At 33.8% G+C, this 23,154-nt stretch overlaps 1 protein-coding gene across 1 annotated transcript; it reads right to left on the minus strand.

Annotated features, from left to right (window-relative positions):
- On the minus strand, nucleotides 1–23,029 carry LOC111049859. Its single transcript, XM_039426782.1, has 10 exons — nucleotides 22,650–23,029; nucleotides 15,809–17,594; nucleotides 13,748–13,866; nucleotides 11,616–11,806; nucleotides 9,978–10,143; nucleotides 9,339–9,404; nucleotides 5,175–5,301; nucleotides 4,702–4,772; nucleotides 2,995–3,259; nucleotides 1–1,031 (listed from the first exon to the last, which is right to left on the minus strand). The coding sequence occupies exons 2-10, from the start codon at nucleotides 17,574–17,576 to the stop codon at nucleotides 1,024–1,026; spliced, it is 2,781 nt and encodes a 926-aa protein (XP_039282716.1). The 5' UTR covers nucleotides 17,577–17,594; nucleotides 22,650–23,029; the 3' UTR covers nucleotides 1–1,023.
- Between the last annotated feature and the right edge of the window lie 125 nt (nucleotides 23,030–23,154).

The following is a 23,154-nucleotide window of genomic DNA, read 5'->3' on the forward strand; positions in this document are numbered from 1 at the left end:
ATTTATTCAAAACTCCTTTATTATATAATATTGATGAATAAGAAAATATACAAACTTAGGAACATTAAGAATGGAGCATTGAAATAATAATGTAATTACGTGATCACTTAATTAGCATCTTAAAACAAGCGTACATTATTCCTTTCTTCATCAAACGAACAACATAAAAATGACATCAGATAGTTGAGCCTTGAAACTTTCATTTATATTATGATACATGAATTAAGATATTAGCAATTGCTTGTTTGATTATCAAAACTTTAACACAGTGAACAGAATTTGGAATATTGAAAATTATTTGATTCAATTTCGTTAAAAAAAAATAAAAATTTATACTGAATATTGTAGTCTAATCTAAAATTTGAATTGAGACAAACTATATCCAACGAAAAAAATAACATCTTCCTAAAATCGAAAACTCATTGATAAATTCATTTTTTGCCGTTTTCTTGAGAATAAGACAAATTGACAAATTACAATGACAAGACAAATTACAATTAAAATTTTGTAAACATAATGCAGAAGTATCATTTCATGAAATGAAAGAAAAAGGATTCCTCCCCTTTATCCTTGTTTGTGATTCTGGTTTCTTCTGATATTTCATGTTTCAATGCCATCCATATTACATCATTGAATTTTTTCAGAATAATAAAGTAAATAATTATCTAAATATTTCAGTACCTGAAACTACATTTCACTGCTACACATTTCAACAAATCCATTTGTACAACTAGTATAGAAAATATATAATCAAGTGAATTGAGGAATAAGAAAACTTAAAATTGAGAACAATAAATTATTGAATAAGATGAGGAATCTATAAGGTAACATCTAGAAAGCCAATGAATTCTAGAACATAGTATCACTCAAAATATTCTTTGTAGTATTGAAAATAAAAATAATTCTATATTATAGAAATAAATGATCGAATCATTTCAAGCTTCAATTTGAAGCAGATATCACAATAATTCGATCATACAAGGCCACATCACCTCTGGCAATCTGATCTCTTATGCGCTCCGTTTATTCCTCTGAAAAAATATGAAAATGTTTAAAAATTGTTCTTGGGCATAAATAAATCATTAACAAAAGTTAACGTAAGGTGTTCAATAAATCCACTAATTGAAGTGCAAAAACTGAATACCGATAATTATAAGCATATAAAAATCAGAATAATTATACGGATAATTACAGCAATAAACCTTCTTGTGTCCAAATCAATATTTTGTTTACGTCATATCGTTTCGCACAGACTACATTCATATTGAGCTACAGAGCACAATATACATGATAGTAATTAAACCACAAATGATTACTTAACTATTTCTTGTTCATTACAATCTTTGAGAATCATCAATTTGATTTGTGGGGATTTTAGATAGTCCAGTCAATGAATGCTCAAAAAAGAGTATAGAGGGAAAAGTTTGGAAGACAATTTTTGACCCCGCAGTTCTGTTTAGGGTAGTGAGGAGGTAAACATATCAAAAGTCCCCACCCCTACCCCCTGTGTTTGAACCACAAAGGTACCATTTTTTGGTTTCTCGCATATAACTCGAAAATTACGCATTTTACAGACATGACTATTCTATAAGAAATTAAAGCTTACATAATTTCCTACAATATTGATCTGACAACTTTTCCTATTATCTCTTTCACTTTTCGAGATAATCCGCTCTGAAAGATGTGACATTTTTGAAAAAACACATTTTCCTTCATTCTTTTGCTATTTTTGCTCTTATAACTTTTTGAATATCGACGGGAGAAATCCATGCTGATCATGAGCTTATAGAGCATCAAATTCTATTCAATTTAATACATAATTTCACAAGTATACGCACATCCCCACGACTGTTGCAGCAGCTTCAGTGTTGAATGTGAGATCTTCAGTTATGCAAAAATAGACCGATTGACAAAGGAATTTGGAGAGCATGTTTTGAACACAATTTTTGACTTCGCAGCTTTGTTGGGACCAGTTAGGGGGGTGGACATATCAAAAGTCCCCATCCCTACCCCTTGTGCTAAAGGGATGAGGGTGGTTTAAGAGTTGCATTTTTCAATGTTTTGCTTACACGCTCATATCTTGAGAAAAATGCGTTCAACCGACACTAACTATTCAGAAATGAAGCTTGATAAATTCTCTACAATATGTGTTCTATGGTGATTTGTGGCGATGACAGAGCAAAGAGCATCTTTCTTTCTTTAAATTGGTCGCAGCATGTAGGGAAATTACTGCAAGAAACTGAGAGTTTGTGCCAGGATTACATCAAGTTTTGCTTCTTTTTTTATTTCGACATGACAGAGTGTCCCACGAAAGATGAAACAGTCGATGACCATCAATAGAACATTCAATTTGCAACAAAAAATGTCTAGTAAAATTTCCCTATATCGAATTTAGTTTTCGAGATATCGATTTTCGATATTTTTGAAAAACGTCAATAACTATAAATTATGAAACTATCAGTCAATATCCAATTCTATGGAAATGGTTGGAAAGAGGAAATAAGATTCGTATAATGTGTTCCTTTGTTTGTTCCTGAATTTTTTATGAAATTTGGCTTTGAACTCGACGAATGTATGCACTTTTTTCAACGTTGACCGCTCATAAAAAGTTCAAAAACGTCAAACAAAGGAACAATTATATGAATCTTATTGGAAATATTTTCCATTTTCAACCATATCCTTACAATTAGATTTGGACTAATAATTTTCTAGTTAGGCTATTGACGTTTTTCAAAAATATCGAAAAAATCTATTTAAGGTATCTCGAAAACTATGGTTTTACTAAGACAGTTTTACTGAACATTTTTTGTTACGAATTTAATGTAGAATCTATTGTGTTCGGCTGTACTCTGTATACATAGAGTTGCTGAGCTTTGTTTTGGCACAAACGGCATGTAAATTGATCCAGTATGATGTTAAACGGCGACTTTAATTAGTTTTGCGAAATTCTTATACAAAGAAATTGAAAATTATGGTAAAACCTTAATCCCTCACCTCGGATGATATCGTCCATCAAGGCTTCGTCCTCTGATGACGATGAATCCGATGAAGAATCGTAATCACTGACGTCATCTTCATCACTAAACACGTCGTCCTCGAAGAAAAACAGTTCACCATGCTCCGAGTCACTGACGTCAGAGAACGACGATGATGAGCCGACCTCGTCGTAAGTACCAGAGTAGCCATCGTCATCATCATTATCATCATTATCAGAGCCATCGCTGTCATTGTCATCACTAGCATTGTTTTCTCCCGCATCCTGTCAACAATTCAAGCATTTATTTATTTGTATAAGACAATCATAACTCATAAGATGATCGGTAAAGAACAACAGGATCAGCCCAAAACTATAAAATGTTGACAGTTCTAAACAGTACACCTCCAGAATTTGTAAAATACATGTACCAAATTAGGGTTATGTTTTCACTTTCACAAATCATCATTGCTTAGTTCATTTTAAACGTAATTTTTTAGACCATTTACATTTTTTATAATAAATCAAAGAACAACTTCCAGTCAAATAGTCATTATAATGCGCCCCGACCAAACAAAAAATTAAGCCAATTGATTTTATTGTTTTACCGTAATCGGTCTATTTGGGTACTATTGAGAGTAATTTATGGTTTTCCAACAAAATTTCTAAAGGCATAACTTTTGGCAGCATGAAAACCACGAGATTTTCGTAGTTTTTTCACGATATCTCCAAAACCAATTGATCTCTACAATTTTCATTCTCTGGATGTTTTTCAATAGCTCGTCGAAAATTGGTATTTTTTTTAAATTTGTGAAAAATAGCTAAATCCATGTTTTTTCTTTTCACTCCTAAGGCCCGCCGCAAAGTACCAACCGTGGGTTGGAGTGGCGTGGGTTAGCGTGGGTCTACTTTGCGGCGGACCTTATAAAGCCGTATGTGGTATTATTTGATCATTAAACACCCATTGTGTGGTACATCATTTTAAAGGCATCTTTAAAACAAGAAAAATATCATCAATTAAAATGTTCTACGATACTTTTATCCAAAATGGCAGCTGATTGAATTTTAGTTTTAGGCTCAACTCACACTTACGTGACTCGACTCAAGTCGAGAGCATGTGTTTTCAAATGGTGGGTGACAGTCGCGGAGATCAGAGTCGACTGGTCTGAGTGTCACCATTTGGAAACACATGCTCTTGACTAGAGTCGAGTCTCTTCTCGAACTGAGTCGCGTAAGTGTGAGTTGAGCCTTAAAGGAAATGAGGGGTTATAACTCAAATATTTTAAATGTAAACACCCATTGTGTGATACATCATTCTAAAGGTTTTTTCAAAACGAGAAAGATAATATCAATAAAATTTTTGATGATTCTTTGATCCAAAATGGCGGCTGATTAAACTTCACCAATTATTTATTTAAAAACTAAAACTTCAATCAGCCGCCATTTTGGATACAAGTATCATAGAACATTTTAATTTATGTTATCTTTCTTGTTTTAAAGAGGCCTTTAAAATGATGTACCACACAATGGGTGTTTACATTTGAAATATTCGAGTTACAACCCCTAAGTCACCCTAAGTCAACCCCTATGAGGGGTTGAAATTCAGTTGTACGTCAAAAGGTAGAGTATTTGACCAATAACTTATCCTGAAAGTTACATTATATCTACAACAGTGTCCAACTTATTGAAGGGTTCCCATATATATGACTCACGCTGTATATGCTCACCTGATCCAAAGCGTTATCATCTTCCTCCTTCTTTTCTGTCAGTTCGATACCGATCTGCTGTATGATTGTATCTGTAAAAATTCAGTTAAAGCATTTATTCGAGTTCTTGACTTGGGCTCTGACCAGAAATATTCAAAGTAGATGAATTTGGCAACGATCTCAACTATCAACGATAATAAAGTAGATGAAGTTGGTAAAGATCTCAACTATCAAAATAATCAAGATGAGAGAAGAATGGAAACTTGTAGCTAGTATCCACAAACTTGGGCTTGAAACGTTGTTCATTCAAATATAATGTACAATTCGCCTGATTAACATTATTATTCAATGCCTTGAAAATGATAGAGAAGCAACAGGTTCCTCCCTAAGCTTTTACTCCCCTAAATTTTGATAAACGAACCAAAATACGATTATGTTTATATTTTCTCGATACAACAAAACATATCCATGGAAAATAATTTCTGAAAACTTACTTCTAGCAGTACTAGCATTCAGTCTCATCATATCATATACACTTGCATTTTTGAAGTATTCGTGTAGCAGCTTGGAATGACTGAAAATGTAATCGTCAAGGGTTTCTTCTCCAAGAATTGCGTTTTCCTGAAAATTCAAAAACATAGAAATGGTCAAATTTAAACTACAAAATAAATTTTCTACCGCAAATCCTCAATATTCTAAAACCCCAATTTGATCTGAGCAAATCGACACATTCAAAATGTTTTTGAAATTTTATAAATTCTTACAATGATATTGAGGTTATGAATCACTAAAGCCTCTCTAGGGGAGCCTGTATCACTATACTATTAATTATCTTCTATACAATTAATAATTGAATTGTTAATCTATTCAAATTAAAATAGGCCTGTACATCATAAGAAATAGACGTTTGACTAATTATCAGATATGAAATACTGAACTGATTTAGCATTAAGATAATGAATTTTACCGTGAATGGTTATGAGCCTATCTTCATTGATATTGATCAATTTAATACAGTAATTAAATTTATTCAATATTGTGATTAAAAGTTTACGTCATGATAAAAGCACAAACTACATCGAGAGTAGCTGTGTCCTATAGTGAGTTCCACTTTATAATGGCAGTGAAGCAAGATAAGAGAACAGTGTTGCCGATTCTCTGCCTTGCTACTGCCTTCCAGAGAGGATAGCTGATACCGGTATATCTGATGTAATATTAGCTGTCTATTCTTGTTTAAAATAATCAATTATATTTTATTTGTCAGGAAAATATATTTTTTCAATGATTGAATAATGAATTTTCAGAATAAATATTGTGTTAATTGATTATATGTCCACATTGTTAGGAAATGATCTGGCTACGTTGCAAAGCTAGAAAAGGATAGCGCAATCTGCTTTGTCGAATGATAGTCACGGATTAGATAGCAACACCAATGTGTTGTTCAATTCCCCGGCTCGAAGCAGCTCACATACCATATTTTTTGTTACGAATTTTCAACTTCGATGAAGATTATTCATGTAATTTTGACAAAAAATAAATTATTATTCCTTTTTATTCAATTGTAAATTTGATGGTATAGTACTTCCAATTTCCAGTAAGGAACTATAAACCTATAAATCAATTTATTTGTGTTCTTCACAGACCCTTGCGGAGCACGGGTTACACCTACTCGTTGGAAATAAAATATATTCTGGATCCTTGTTAGAGTATCCATCTAAAATCTACAAGAAACTTAGGTGTAACAGAAGTTTAAATCAATTTATTCCTCACATATGTACTTACAATGGAAATGGAAGATGAATGCAACCCTCTACTACTATTAGTTATGTGATCACTATTAGTTATTATCACTATCAGTAACTGCTCAGAGTGACTCCCAAGATACAAATGGTTGAATGGCTGAAAGAATTTTAGTGCTATCTGTTGACAATTTATAAAACTTCTGTTTCAAAAATCATCTTCCCGGGACATTGAGTGACCAGCTGACAGCCATACTATATAAGTAAATTATATTCTTCAATTAAATATTCCGCTAAAATAAAAATTACGACTATCTCAGAATATTATAAAATTTATAAAAATTACATAAAAATGCTAAAATTCTGATTCAGTAGTTTTATATGACTTGATATTGGTTTGTAACTTCTAAGTCACAGCTGACAACAACTACAACAGCAAGTTGGAAAAAAAGTGAGGTTATTTAGTCTGAGTGAAAAATGTGTGTCGTTTGTGCTGCAATGCAATAGAATTATTGAAAGTAAATAATTATGAATTGGACAGGTAAGAATTTGAATTTGGAATTCCTTAGTTCTGATGATGAATATTTAAGTGAAAGTGACAATGAAAGTAATGAAGAAACAGTTTTAGAAGCAGAACCTGACGAACCAGCAGAAACTCATGAGGCAACAGACAATGCAGAAGAAAGAGAAGAAGCAGCAGCAGCTACAAATCCAGAAGAAGAAGGTAATAAAGAATTTATATTTACTCCTCTCACTTGGAAAAATCCCACATCAAGACTTTGCAGACCGGTCCCCAAGTGGAAGTCAACTCCACCTCAAATTGATGAACCCCTAAAGGAACCAATCAACTATTTCAGAGACTTTGTAGACAACACCACTCTGGATAGAACAGTTGAAGAATCAAAAATTTATGCTCTTCAGAAAAATATCAATAAACCAGTGGAGCTAGACAGAAATTTATTAGAACAATTTATAAGTACCTGTTTTCATATGAGTATCTATGGTTTACCACACACGCGCATGTATTGGCAAGCTGAAACTCGACTACCCAAAATAGCTGATCTAATGTCAAGGACAATGTGGGAAACCATAAAAAATAATCTTCATTTTAATAACAATGCTTTCATCAATGGCTCAGAAGATAAACTATATAATTGCGTCCCTTTATTGATGCTCCACTAGAAAAATTCCAGGCAATTGGAATGGATGATAAATTATCAGTTGATGAACAGATGATACCTTTTAAAGGCAAACATTCTCTAAAGGTGTATGTGCAGAAAAAAACAAAGAAGTGGGGATATAAGTGCTTTCTTTTGTGTGATGATAAAAATATTGTGTACAATTTTGAATTTTATACTGGGAAGGTAATACAACCCCGTTTCCTGCCAGATATAGGCGCCAGTGGCAACGTTGTGCTTCGGTTGAGTTCAATAATTCCTAGAAATATGAACCATAAACTGTTTTTTGATAATTGGTTCACTGGAACTAGTCTTGTAATAACCTTGTGCAAAATGGGCATCGAATGTGTAGGGACTGTGCGCCCAAACAGATTACAAGGATGCAAATTTACAGACGACAAAATAATGAAGAAGAAGGACAGAGGCGCAATGGAGGAGAAAACAGCAGTAGTTGATGGCAGTATCCGGCTTAGTGCAGTGAAATGGTACGACAATAAATCAGTACATTTGCTCAGTTCATTTGTTGGGACGTATCCGGAGCAGCAAGTGAAACGATATGATGCTAAACAAAAAAACAAAATTGATGTGGTTTGTCCCAGTATTGTTTCGATCTATAATAAAAGTATGGGTGGGGTTGATTTGCTGGACTCTCTGATCTCACTCTACCGTACTGAGATCCGATCTAAAAAGTGGTACATGCGAATTTATTTTCACCTCATGGACCAAACGTTGGTCAACTCATGGCTCATGTATAGGAGGCATCATAGAACACTACATTTGGGGTCTGAGAAGCATCTCAGCCTCCTTCAATTCAAGGCTCAAGTTGCTGATGCTTTGTGTCAACAAGGCAAAAGTGTATCATCAAAGAAGAGAGGAAGGCTCAGCTGTAGTCTGGAGAAAGAATTCAAGGAGAAGGCAAAACGAGGACCCATGGCTCCAGTTCCACAGAAGGAGATTCGAATGGACGAAGTAGGACATTGGCCAATGTTTTCCAAGAAGAGGGAAAGGTGCAGAATACCACAGTGCAATGCAGCACCAAAAGTGTTTTGTCAAAAATGCCTGGTGCATTTGTGCTTCACACCTGACAAGAACTGTTTTTATACATTCCATAACAATAATTGATCCATGCATTTTTTAAAGATATTTGTACATATTTACTCATTATATTTTCCACTTTTTCTTGCGTACTCTACTATTTTATTATTTAGTCTCGCAAATAGCACATTTCATTACAATAATATCCTTGTAGGTGAATATAATACTACAGGCTAGTTCTAAATCAGATCACAGAGAAATGTATGTCTGATTTACAACTAAACTTGGCTAAAAACTTTTTTGGTTTCAATGAAGTGATATTAAGTAAATGATTATCATTATAATATTATTATATAAAAATATCCATTGAAATTTGATTTACGGGACTCTGATATTCAAGAGAATAGTAATGGAAGTTGTCTGTCACTATCTAACTGTTTGTTTGCACTCAGACCTACTGAGGGCCATTGTGACTCTCAAGTCACGCTCCCTCCTGGGAGCCCCCTTTGAAGGAAAATTGAAAAAAAAAAATGTCAGGACAATCAAAACTAATATATGCAAGGTTAATAATACTGAAATTATTTTTTTCTCTTTCAAATTTAATAATGTAGGCAGTAGAGGGTTGCATTAAAATTACATAAGGGATCACTCTATAAGACTAAACCAACTTTATAGTATATTATAATGAATTAATATCCTCATTTACCTTAATCTTCTCGTACAGAAGGGTCGCTTTTGATCTCAGCCCTGGGTATCGTTTCTGAAGCATCACCTATGAAAATCAAAAATTTATTTTTTACTACATAAGATATTTGAACTTATTTTATTTCTGTATGTTATATAGGTTATACTTTGATGTATAGATGAGTATTATAAACTCCTGGTACTAAGTTTACTGGGCTACTATTATATTATAGTTTAAAAGTCTGGTTCAGAAAATTTTCAAACAAAGCAATGCTTGTAGTCAATAGACGCCAATTCAGTTATTGATTTTGACAACATAATCAGAAATAAATATGAATTGAAATATCATTAGAGTTGAAATTGAGAAAGATTATTAGGAAATCGAATAATTAGGATAGGCGAATATTTGATCGATTGATTACATTGTAAATAATAAAATAATCTTTAGAGTGATACTAAAGTATTACTGAATTATTAATTACTACTAAATCCTTACGTGCTCAATGCTTATCACTTGTTGATTGATGAATCATCCTCCTCAAAGATGGGATTTCATAAGTTGATTGCTGTTTGAAAGCAACTCATACAAAAGTATAAGTTGTAAAAGTATAAGTTTTTTCAAACAAAAGAAATCAACATTAAATCAAAAGATAACACTCACCTTTCTGACAGCCACATATATCTGTACGTGTTTAATGTAGGAAAACAGGTACACTGGAGCCTCTATTATTTCATCCAACAGACATTCAGCAAGTTTCTCTAGATGTGGTAAACAAGTTTTCACACATTTGTCCCAGTAATGAAGTTTCAATTCATTCAGCATTAGCCTGAAAGAATACAGAAAACAAACATTAAATTTCGCATTCTAATAATATAAATTTCATTTTGTCCATTCATAACTAACAAAATGAAATTTTCCTAATTTCTTTTCATTTTGTAATTGGATGTTATATGTTTGCATGACATTCAGCAATAGTTATGAATTTCAAATTTTGTTATAAGTAAATCAATGGTATTTCATCCATGCTTTTCGTGGAGAATTCGATGAGTCTTGCCAATCGGATAAATCAATTAAATGTTATGTAACTAGAATTATTATCCTGTGCAGCACAAAGCGCCGCTTGCTTTGTAAATTTACTCAGAAAACAAGTTTCCGTAGGCAAAAACCTCATGATTTTCAGTGGTTTCATAGTTTTAAACGATAAGGGTACAAACACACTGAAAGCGGAGCGGAGCGTGGCGTGGTCAGAGCGTTCATGATACACACAGGAAACGTCTGAGCGTAAATGGCCTAGAAAATGGCGTTGTCTAAGTTTGCACGGACATTACTTTGTGAGAATGATTACTTGAAGTATTGGATTTAAGCTAAGCCTGCTAGGACAGAGTGGGTTAATGAAAATGACTTAGATCGTCGACTATTTGGTGAATATCACCATCTGTTTAATGAGTTAAGAAAGCATGAGTCCCGATTTTTTGAGTACATGCGAATGTCAACTTCAATCTTTGATTATATTTTGACGAGAGTGAAGCCTGATTTGGAAAAACAATTCACTAATTGGAGGAATCCAATATCTGCTGAAGAAAGACTTGTAATAACATTAAGGTCATATTTCATAGAAATAAGAATGAAATGGATTAGAATAGCCTTACTTTTGATTTCAAAGTAGAATAAATGAGTTTTCTCTTTTTAATAATCAAATAATACACATTACAGGGGAATTTGGGCAAATATTAAATATACTAGTGTACTAGATGGTACAAGAGTAGACCATTAGTATGTACATTAGTAGGGCACTCGCAATTTGACGCTTGTAGACGCTCCAAAAAACAAACCAGCTTGTTCCAAAATTTGACGCTGTAGACGCTTCCAGTGTGTTTTAGCTCATTGCTTAACAAGTTATTGTTCACGACGCTCCACAACGCTTCGCCACGCTCCGCTTTGAGTGTGTTTGTACCCTAAGATCACCATCTAATCAAGTACCAGTAATTATTCGATAGAATCAAAACGAAATTGTTGAAATGTCTCGTTTGGAAACTCATTATTTCTTCACTGTGCTCAATCCAGTGCTAAAAATGACATTTGACATTATTGCTCGTTATGACCCAGTTGAAATGATAAAAAAACAATACATACTCATAATATGGGAAAGCTATTTTTAGTTCTAGTGTGAACAGCATAAAAGCGACCTAAAGCATAAAAATGATTCACTGATTGTAATAATTAGTTTTACTTAAATCTTTCATCAACTTACACGGATACCATAACACTTTATAAGAGAGATTAATTCTCAAAACTTACATTTTCTCGAATGGCAACATTTCGGGACTGCTTTTAATGACATGATTGATTTCCTTTCCCAGTTGCAGGACTTGACTTTCCAATTCGGCATTAGCTGTTGGAGGCAAATAGTCTCCATACTCGATGTCTTCGCGGTAACGGTTGAAGTTGAAAATTGTAGCAAAGTCCCACAGTCGGCGATCATAATCTGTCTGCAAGTTGAAGCATATACAATGCAAACATGATATCAAACGAAAATTCGTGACATAACATAAAAGTCGTGAGGCCCATTGACAGTTTAGATTATAAATTATACTTAGGCGAGGTAGAAAATTCCTCAGCGACTCCCCACCAATTAAAGTCATACGCATATTCTTCTATTTATTGAAGAAGAAATGTAAAAAGTGATCAATATTTGAGATATGTTTTATACTGAGTGTTTCAGAAGTATTGTCGAACATTTTAGGGTATTGTTCCTGGATGATAGGAGACTACAAATGTCGTATTTGAAGTGTCCAAAACTCAGTGGTTATCCTTTAAGCTGCCATTTTGTTTTTTTTTTCACTTAGGAATTTTTATCTCATGAACGAAATGTTGTATTGATCTGAGATTTGGCATGAATATTTATTCTATGAAGATTCATTTTAAAATAAATATATTTCTAGGTAAATTTTTAAAATGGCGGCCATCTAATTTGATGGCAAATTTCACGAAAACCTTTCACTTAACAGAAAATTTACAAGAGACAGAAAAGTTGGCAAATTTTATCAAGATTTCAAGGATATCTTATTTATTAAGATTGGTTGAAGAATAAAAGAGAAATTAATTCTTTTCGTACTGCATGCATGATCACTTTTCGCCATTTAAACATCAATATCAAATTTTCAATTCCCATTGTATTTTTTTAAATTCAATTCTTTATTGCCAGAATTTAACAATGCAACAAATCAAGGTTAATAAATCAACACTTATTACAAGAAAATAAAATAAAATTAACTACCGAGAACTAAAAACTAAAATTTTTTTCAGGCACCACCAGCAAAAAGAAAAGTCTTTGACCGCTGGTGGGAGTCACAAAAAGTCCGATTTAAAATAAAAACTAAAAACAAAATACAATTTACAATACAAAATCGAGTTGATGACAAGAAAAAGCAAAAGAGTGATAACGAATTTTGAGAGAGAGAGAGAGAGAGAGAAAAAGATTTTCCGATTAAACTATTGTATTTAAAATGAACCTTTGAAACTTGATATGGCTCCATATGGCCATGCAGCTGATTTTACAATGTTTTCAGATGATCTTGTTTGTCTTGTGCATGCATGCAATACGAAAAGAATTAATTTATCTGTTATTCTTTAACCAATCTTTATAAATAAGGTATCCTTGAAATCTTGACAAAATTTGCTAACTTTTTTGCCTCTTGTAAATTTTCTGTAAAGTAAACAGTTTTCATGAAATTTGCCATCAAAAATTTAAGATGGCCGCCATTCTGAAAATTTACTATTTAATTTTACAATGTTGAGTCTTTATAGCATAAATATTCATCCCAAAATTCAGATTGATACAACATTTCGTTCTTCAGATAAAAATTCCTAAGTGAAAAAACAAAATGGCAGCTATAAGGATAACCGCTGAGTTTTGGACACTTCAAATACGACATTTGTAGTCTCCATCATACAGGAATAATACACTAAAATGTTCGATAGTACTTCTGGGACACTCTGTATATTTATTTGTAACCACATTTCTAATTCAATTTTATTGTCAGATCGTGTATTTTTGACAGATCTACTTAAATCTATTTGATTCACTTTCCTGAAGCACACAATACAAACAACAGAGCAATTACAAACTGATAGATACCGTAATCTTTTGTTTACATTAGAACATAGATAATATAATTTTGAGTTCAAATTTTTGAAGTGAAGTCCTAAACAACTTTTTGGAATACATAACTATAAAATCGGGATAACTGTTGTAGGACAACTGATTTGTTATGATTAACAGTTGTGAAAAGTGAATAAAGAAATACCTTCATACGTGTAAAGCCTGTGTGCAGCTATGGATTGCATGAAGGATTTTAATTTAATATAGAAGACAAGAAAATGTGGGTTCAGTAGATTGAATGATTTGTTTGAAAACATATTATTGTTACCCTGAATTTTGGAGGTCTATCAGCATCAGTCTTCATAGAGACAAGTTGTCCAGCGGGAGTGAATGCGTGAATGTATTCAGGACATCTCGGGATAGGAGTATCATCAGTCTGTGCAAAAGCTAAAAAAAAACAAAGGAAAATTGTCAACAAACTGTAAATACAGTTCATGAATCAGTTATAATATTTATGAAAAGACAATACGTTGTAGTGAGTTATTCGGAGTCCAAAACTACCAAGATTTTAATGTAATTTTAATTATACTCATTTTACGTGGAACGTGCAATTTTATCTTCAAGAGGTATCCGACAAATAGTATACAAGTATTCATGACATAGTGAGCTATGTAGGCAAAACAAAACTATTGTTCTGCATCAACATATAAAACAGTTAATTTAATTGTCACCTCAACTGCTTGTGACTTTCATTAGGCCTTGCAGGAAAAAAGTTTTATTGATCTATCATAAAAAATACTAATACGACATTTGAAAATATGTCATTATCTTTATAATTCAATAAACATTTATATCCATCATCATCTATATATAAAAAGCGAAATGGCACTCACTCACTGACTGACTGACTCACTCACTCGCAGAACTGAAAATCTACCGGACCAAAAACGTTCAAATTTGGTAGGTATGTTCAGTTGGCCCTTTAGAGGCGCACTAAGAAATCTTTTGGCAATATTTTAACTCTAAGGGTGGTTTTTAAGGATTTAAAGTTTGTCTTTCAGCATGTATATTCTTCTTATTTTCTTAATTATAATTGAAAAAAGGCCATACCATATGTTAATATAGAACTATAATCTAGAGAGAGTATCTCTTCGAAACAGTTGTTAACTGGTAGGTATTAATAATTTTGTCAGGTTGGCATTAAGTTGAGTTGACTTTGTTAGGTTGGCACCAAGTTGAAGATTGAAATGCATTCATCGCGGAAAAATTGATTGGGCACTGCTACTTCAATCAGAGCTATTTCTGGTAATATTATATTACTAGCCGTCAGGCTCGCTTCGCTCGCCATATCCGTTTAGCCAGACGTTTAGTCTGTACCCCCGACTGGATCGTCCTAACATATGATGAAAATGCTCAAATGAAAAATGCAGGCGAGCAAAGCGAGCCTGCTGATCTCATTCTTGGACAATCCAGTCTGACGGCTAGTCATATTATAAAGCAAATTACTCAGCATGGGATAACAATAATATATGTAGCTTATGACGGGTGCAGTATATTATTGCACAGTAATTGTACAAAAGCCCATAGTAATAATCGTACAAATCTCAAGGAAATTATTAATCATTCATCATATTCATCATCATTACTAGCAGGTAACATGTGCTTTGCACCAGGAAAAATTAAGTATTGTGAAATGCAATCTCCTCATGTCCAGAAAATATAAAAAAATATAACTTGATAATACATTATTGATCGTTTTGTCAAAATATGATCAGCATCAAATTTTTGGTTAAAGATTCTCGGCAGAAAAATGAGTTAGATTGGTTTCAACCAGCAACCTTTCATTCATGAGTCACGCCATAAATTTACTACTTGGAGAAAGCTCTTTTAGATTAGGCATAAACGTAGAATCACAAATTGAATATATTTGTTTTAATTATTAAATTAAAATAAGCATATATCCATCCTCGATAGATTATTCAGAATCTTTATGCAAAATTGCAAGTTAATCAGTTCTCTAGTTCATAAGTGATAATGCAACAATCGAGCATTAACTATCACATACATGTATAAGCCAACAATTTCCTTTATAATATTATAGAAGATAGATAGATAAAATTGTAGTAATAGAAATAAAAACAAGTAAGTTACTGAAATTTGGAGAACTGGCCGATAGAAAATAAAATAAAATTTTATAATTAAATATATAATATAAAATAAATTATGTATATAAAATGAAGAATCTTTATGCAAAATTTCAAGTTGATCAGTTCAGTAGTTCAGACGTCATTCGTAGATTTCCTATCCCATACATGAAAAGCCAATTCTTTTCTTTATAATATTATAGATTACAAGAAACAATTTTAAACTATAAAAGCTGACTACTCACGTCCTCCATTCAATGGTCGTCTCCACAGATGGTTATTGAAGCCAGAAGCTTCTTCGCAAATTCTATCTTTCTCCAATTCGATTTCTTCCTTCTGAGACTCGGACAGTTGCGGCTCGGGCTGATAATTGGTGTAGTAAGAATGTTGGAGTTGCTCTTCGGTGAGTTGCTCAATGCCACCAACCTCGTCAGCCACTCCGTCGAACGAGTACACCTCAAAACGCTTATACTTGTTCTCCAGTTCCCACACATAGCGTCTTAAATAGGCAGCGTTCAGCACGCCGTTATTCGGCTCTTCCAGGCCATTCCGGTCTCTGAACAACGATTCTAGCGACTCAGTTACATCAGACACTTCCGTTAACCTATTAAATCCACCATCTCTAATTGTATACTCAAAGATATCACCATAATCCATTTCAGACTCATTTTCCTGTTTAAATAGTCCTGATTCCGTTTTTATATCAGAGTCATCGCTTGCCGCAGCACCTTCAAGCAATTCATCAACATTTACTTTAGTTTCAGTCTTCTCACATGGTTTCAATTCGCCAATTGCCACTGAATTCAAGGCTGTTTCTTCTGTATGTATTTCAAGTTTCACTTTAGACTTACAGTCTTCATTGTCGTCGTCATCATCATCATTTATTGTTATGAGCGTAACTGGGTTCGGGATGAATTGCAAGTCGTCACTTGTATCTTCAACCGATTCGCTAATCGGAATATGAGTGTTCGTGGAACATTGATCAACTGATACTTCCAAATCTCTTCTGACGCCGTTTTCAGTAGATTCTGTTTTGATAATCAAGTTAGGAGACTTCATCTCACAATTAACGGCATTTGAATGAATCTCTTCTTGTAGCGCACCATCTTTGGGACAAACATATTCAAATGTTGGTGGTGGAGCTCTAACGACCATCTCTGGAATCGATGAATCATCTTCATTATTTTTTATTAGTGGATGCACATCAAATTCTGAATCAACACTCTTCATTGAACTTTCGTTATTTTCAGATTTAATATTTAGTTCCAACCTGAGTTCTGATTTTATCAGGTCATCTGTTCTTAGTTCCGATGTGATTGGACCGTCATCTCCTATTGGTTCTGATTTTAGTTCCAACCATCTTTTGATCGGGAGGTCATCTTCATCTGGTTCCGATGTGATTTGACCGTCATCTCCTATTGGTTCTGATTTTAGTTCCAACCATCTTTTGATCGGGAGGTCATCTTCATCTGGCTCCGATGTGATTTGACCGTCATCTCCTATTGGTTCTGATTTTAGTTCCAACCATCTTTTGATCGGGAGGTCATCTTCATCTGGTTCCAATTTGATTGGATGGCCATCTTCTTTCTCTTTTTTCGATCGTTTAGCTCTTTTCTTAGTAAACGAATAGTTGACGATCTTTCTAGATCTGAAGTTATAAGCCAGATCTTCTTCTCTTTTGATAGCAATTGATTCCTCAATACGGTTAATACTTTCATTGCTGGATCCAATAACATTTTTTGATCTGGACTGATAAGCTTCAACTTTTTTTTTCTTTCTTTCGACGGCGAACGGATTTACGTAATTCATTTTGCGTTTGTTCGACGAGTGGTTCACATTCTTTGTCGTCCTCACCTGATGCACTTTGCACCTTTTCTCCTGTACAACTTTTGCAAGTGGATTCACATACCTTATCTTCCTTTTCTTATATGAGTAATCTACAACGTTATTTGTTCTCAAACGAGATTGGTATACACTCTTGCCAGAAGTAGGAGTCTCTTCTTGATTAGGCATTATAGCCTTCTGAATACCCTGTAATTCAAAGAGAATTTCAGTAAATAAGATGAGTAACTTTATATCACCGTGAAATATAACTAATAACACTAATTCAAAACAAAATATATTTATCTTACGGTAAGTTATAAAATGCAGTTGAAAAAATGTAATGATTATTGGTTAAATATCAAAATAGCCCAACTTTCTATCATATTCGTAAATAATAGAACAAACCAATTGTCATCTAGTAAATTAGAACATAGCAGGTTTATAATAAACAAAATTCGATTGCACTAGGTCTCATCCCTGGGAAAACTCGCTGAAGGACATTAAAAGGATAATTATTATTCATCCTTGGAAAAACATCTGATAATTTCGTCGTCTGTTCTGTTGATGATGGAAGTGAGTAAGCGAGTGCATTCACTATGCACGTGATAAATGTTTTATGCTTTTATACTCCCCCGATATTGAGTTGAAACATATATGACCTGCATGTAACTATAGTAAAATTCACTTGAAATATTCAGCATTCTTTATAAATAGCACTAAAGCCAATTCTGACAGTTGATTTTTACCAAGTATATTACCTATATTATTAGCTAATAACATTTTGAGATTTTGTTGAATTGCATCGAAAATGTTGCAACTAATCTAAGCAGTGGTGCTATTGAAGTCAGTGAGGTGAACCCCCAGGTTGCGGATCATCTTGCCATTGTTGTTAAAGTGCCTGCGGGTACTCAGGTTGAGCTGGTCACTGATTGGCATGCTGATTGTGAGTTTTGTTACAGGAAAATCAATCTGGGTGTTGCAAATCATTTCATTCAGATTTTTAAAAACGAGATTGTGCCCATTTTACATGATGACCAGGTGTCAGGTAGTCGGGGTGACACCTAGACGGCGACACATTGAAAATAGTGACTGCTTTTAAAATTTCACCTTCTCAGGACATCTATGAATTTACTGTGGCATTCTTGAAATCTGTGGTTGATGAGATGGCACCACATCTTGCCAGTGTCTTTAGCCGTTGTCTTAAACTGGGTTACTTTCCGAATTGTTTGAAGTTGGGTAAAACTGTACCAATATACAAAAAGGGAGATGCGAATGACAAGAATAATTTCCGACCAATTACTGTCACCCCCTTACTCGGAAAAATCTTAGAGGTTGTCATGAAGGATCATGCTAATGGACCATCTAGAGAGCAATAGCTGTCTGATAGACAACATGGCTTAGAAAATCCAAGTCTAGACAAACCGCCCTGCTAGCCCTGATCAATGAAGTGTCAAATGCATTTGAGAATGGAGATTCTGTTGCAGTGATACTATGTGACCTGTCACGTGCTTTTGACTGTGTGACGCATGAGCTTCTCCTTGGAAAGTTGAGTCTGTATGGTATAACGGACATTGTTGCTGACACTTTCATTCCTATCTTTCTGACAAAAGGCAGATAGTGAATGTTTGGGGTGGATCATCTGGTGAGCTTCATCTACGGCATGGGGTACCGCAGGGCTCTGTTCTGGGGCCGGTCCTGTTCATTCTGCATATGAATGATTTGAGAGTCGGCGGGGGTGAGTTGCAGTTTGCGGACGACACAACCCTTGTAGGGACAGTCCTCGCTTGCAACTGCCATACTCGAGTTGGAGGAGACCTTTGCTGGTGCAGAACGCTAGTTTCAGGAGAACAGGTTGTTGCTCAACGTCGGCAAGACACAGAATATCATGTGCACTCTGAGGAACCATTTTAATCATTAAATGAAACAGTGAAGCTTCCGGGATTCAACATCGATCCAAAGTTAACATGGAGTGCTCATGTGGATACTGTATGTAAAAGATTGTCTCGTGTGGTCTACCTGTTGAGAAGATTGAGGTGCTTGCTGATTGAAGAGCATTTGATTCTGGCCTACTATTCACTGTTCCACGGCCACATTATCTATGGTGTACTGCTGCGGGGGCACTATTCACTCTGAGAGAGTGTTCTGCTACAGAAAAAAGCAGTTCGGATATCATCATACAGCGGTCATCTGCAGCACTGTAGGCCACTCTTCATCAGAATCGGGATTTTACAGTTCTCAGCCAATTTATCTTTGCTTCCTTGGTTGATATTAGAAATACCAATCTGAAAGAGAATCTGAGGTGGTTGCAGAATGCCTACTCACTTCGAAATGCTCACGAAGTCAATGTTCCACGATTTATGCTAAGTAAGGCTCAGAACTGTTATTCCAATATCACTATTAAAATGTTCAAAATGCGACCTGCATCTGTGCGTCATTTGAGTGACAGTGGGTTTAAGAGGAGACTCAAATCCTGCCTTCGTGCCAGACCATACTACTCCTCAAGTGAATTTTTTCAGGAGTCTATAGTTGATATTTAGTGGCCATCAATATGTTTAGCCATTCTATGCCAATATGTTTTCAATATTTGACGTGACAGTGTTGTCAACAACTTATGTGTGAACTGTGTTTAAGTATTTGACGTGATGACCTACCCAGCGAATCTAGCTGGCTAATAGTCCTACTAACTGAAGATTGAAGATTTGAGATAAGTTTATTGGACATACATAAGTTTTGTAAAAAATAAGAACTCTCAAGATGCGTTTACACCAAAGTTATTAACAAAATGTTTATTTTTCCGTCCTTATAAATTCTATTGGATTGAACGGAACTTGACAAACACATATGTTCATTATGTGTATGATAAGTTATGTTCAATCTAATAGAATCTATAAGGACGGAGAAATAAACATTTTGTTAATAACTTTGGTGTAAACGCAGCTTTACTGTAGCCAATTTTATTCTTCCAAGCTTGACAATGCGTTCTGAACGTTAGGTTGAAATATATGTGAATCTTATTTTTTCTTAAGGATATTCAAACTCCATTCCCTTTTTCCAAAAGATGGCCCATTCATATCTTCAATACTGCAAAACTATTTGGGGTGAAAAATTCAATTTAGAATCATAATATTGTTGCAATAATTGAACTAAACATTTTAATGCCAATGGGAAGAATGTTTTACCTATAATATTATAATTATTGGATTTCCCCGACTTTACGGTGGCCGATTAATTAAATGAATTCCTGGGAATTTATTGAAAGTTAAGGTAGCCTAATTTATAAATGTAAGGAAATCGAGCCGTAAATGTGTGTTCATAGATTAATGAATGGAGGTCGTTATTCCAACTGAAGTCACTTTCAAGACTGTATAAAACAAAAATTGGCAAAGTACCGTCAAGCGGGATGACTATGGTCCTGAGGGGTGACTATGGTCAAATTTGAAAATTTGTTATTATATTGATTTCCTAGGAAACGAGTCAAGCTATTACGAAATAAAAAATACCCACTTATTCTCCACTATTCAGTGATCATTTTGACATATAAAAAACAATAATTCAATGTCAAAATGGTTTCTCAAAAAAAAAAAAAATTAAGTCTGATCCTTTTTTTTTTAATTTTTTTCCTTCTCCAAACTCCTCGGTCCAAATATATGAAGATGTAGTCCCTGACATCTAATTGTTTTGTGTGACTAAGCCTGGTATGTAATAAGGAGGTTCTGTGAGTTTCAGTTGTATATCTTATTGTATATTTTTTCAAGTATTTTTTTTGTAAACGCTACCAAAATCTTCACTGCAATGGGGTGACTATGGTCAAAGCTAAAAACAATTTTTTCATGATTTGAAGCATTGAAAATTATTATTATTTGTTTTTTAATGGTTACATATAAGTTTGAAATTAAATATAAACTATAGAATTATTACTGAAAATGAAAATTAGAGAAGAATTTATCTTTAAAACTGCCAATTTTCAAGTTTGTAGTTTTTATTATTATTATTGTATAATTTTTTGTTTAAAGTGCCCATTTTATCTAAATCTCAATTTTTGTATACTTAGGAACATCATTTTTGAACAAAAAATTATACCAAATTGTAGCCAAAAGTCTGCTCTTTCTGACCATTGTAGCACAGTAGCCTATACATACAGTATGGAAACTTGGCTAGTACCCTAACGCAAAAAACCGCCATCTTGTAAGGAAGCGCCACATTGTAATAGTATTGATGGGAGGTTCGGATCACTTTAATGATCCGGTTCAATTGATCTCGTTCACTGCCACGAGCCAATCAGAAGACCAGGATTGGAACTTCCTAAGGTCACGTGACGTGTCTAGAATTGCATCATGTGAAAAGCACTGGTTAGATAGGCGTTTTATTGACAGTTTCCATTCTGTACCTATTCTGTGATTGTAGCCCCACATCAGTGAAGAGAAGAGAGTATATGCAGCAGTAATAGGTGTGACCAGAGTCACCCCACTTGCGGAATGACAATGGTCAGCCAAAAATCGTTTTTTTTCTCCCATCTCCTTCCAGATTAATTATTTTTCTATAACTTCCAATAAGCAACAAGATTGGGGGTATAAATATAAATATAAATAAGGTATAATAGGTATAATAAGGTATAATAAATATAAATATAGGTCTATACCATGAACATAGAATTATGTTGAGAATTAACAGTTACAAATAAAAATGAGCGTGTTTTGACCATTACGGTATTAATAGTGGCCTCTTTTGTTTTAAACGAATTGCAAAAAAGTAAGTATCTGTTAAATCCTATAAAAGGAGGATATTTGTCATTTTTAATTTTAATTCAATTGAGAATTTAGAATTCAATTGAGAACAGAAGGCTAATAAAATAATAGAAACGTTTGTATCTGAAAAACGTTGATGAAAACGTGTAAGTATGGGGTGGTGAAGGAGGTTGAATAAAAATTCCATTTTTCATTAATGTCCTTCCCCGAGAAACCATTTTTGAGCCGCCCTGTCAATAACATTATAAATTAGAGTTTCATAATGTTTTAAAAGTGACACATTATAAGTTGTCAAATCGACATCATGTACAAAAAAAGAGAATTATAATTAAATATTTAAAAATAGTTAGGCTATGTGCTCTTGGTTAGGTGGCCATGCAACTTTTTTAGACTTAATGTCAAGTTCTGAACACCTTTACTTTTTAAAATTATAATTACCGGTAGAGATTGAAATATAAAATAACATGGGCTAAACTCCTATATCGCGTAACAATACCAAAAACGTAAATTTACTTACCAACTAATGATTTATTCACTGGTGACTACAGTTTACAGAATTCCGCCAAGTTACACTTTAAATAACCTACATCCAAGTTAATGAGTGGGAGTACCAGAAGTGTATTTGTTAACTGAATATTAGAATGTTATGATTATTAAATAATTATTGGCTGATTAAAGAATAATGCATTAAAATCACAACACCGTCATTTACTAAACAAAACAAGCAAATAATGTTTCAACATTTACTAGTTTTACAAGTTACAACAAACTGAAACAGCAAAGCAAACATAAACTCAAACAAAATTCCAATCAAAAGGGGGGGAATCAATCATAGATTAGTAGATTATAGACTACTACAGCTAGAAAAGGTCGGAAAGATTGACACTCAAAACGTACAACTTACCAGAAAAAAAACACATTATCAAAAATTGATTCTACATCATAAAAGTTCTTATGCTTTCCTATGTTATTTTTCTGAATAAATTTCAAAATTTATCCATTTTTGAAATTTAACCAAGTCA

Source organism: Nilaparvata lugens, chromosome 4 (assembly GCF_014356525.2).
Source record: "Nilaparvata lugens isolate BPH chromosome 4, ASM1435652v1, whole genome shotgun sequence".
NCBI classification, from domain to species: Eukaryota; Metazoa; Arthropoda; class Insecta; order Hemiptera; family Delphacidae; genus Nilaparvata; species Nilaparvata lugens.

Coding starts and splice junctions, on each gene's coding strand:
- LOC111049859 (XM_039426782.1), bottom strand. CDS start 17,576: ATGCCTAATCAAGAAGAGACTCCTACTTCTGGCAAGAGTGTATACCAA. Junction 11,807..13,747: donor ATAGACCTCCAAAATTCAGG/GTAACAATAATA, acceptor TTCAACTTGCAG/ACAGATTATGATCGCCGACT. Junction 9,405..9,977: donor TATATGTGGCTGTCAGAAAG/GTGAGTGTTATC, acceptor TGATTTTCATAG/GTGATGCTTCAGAAACGATA.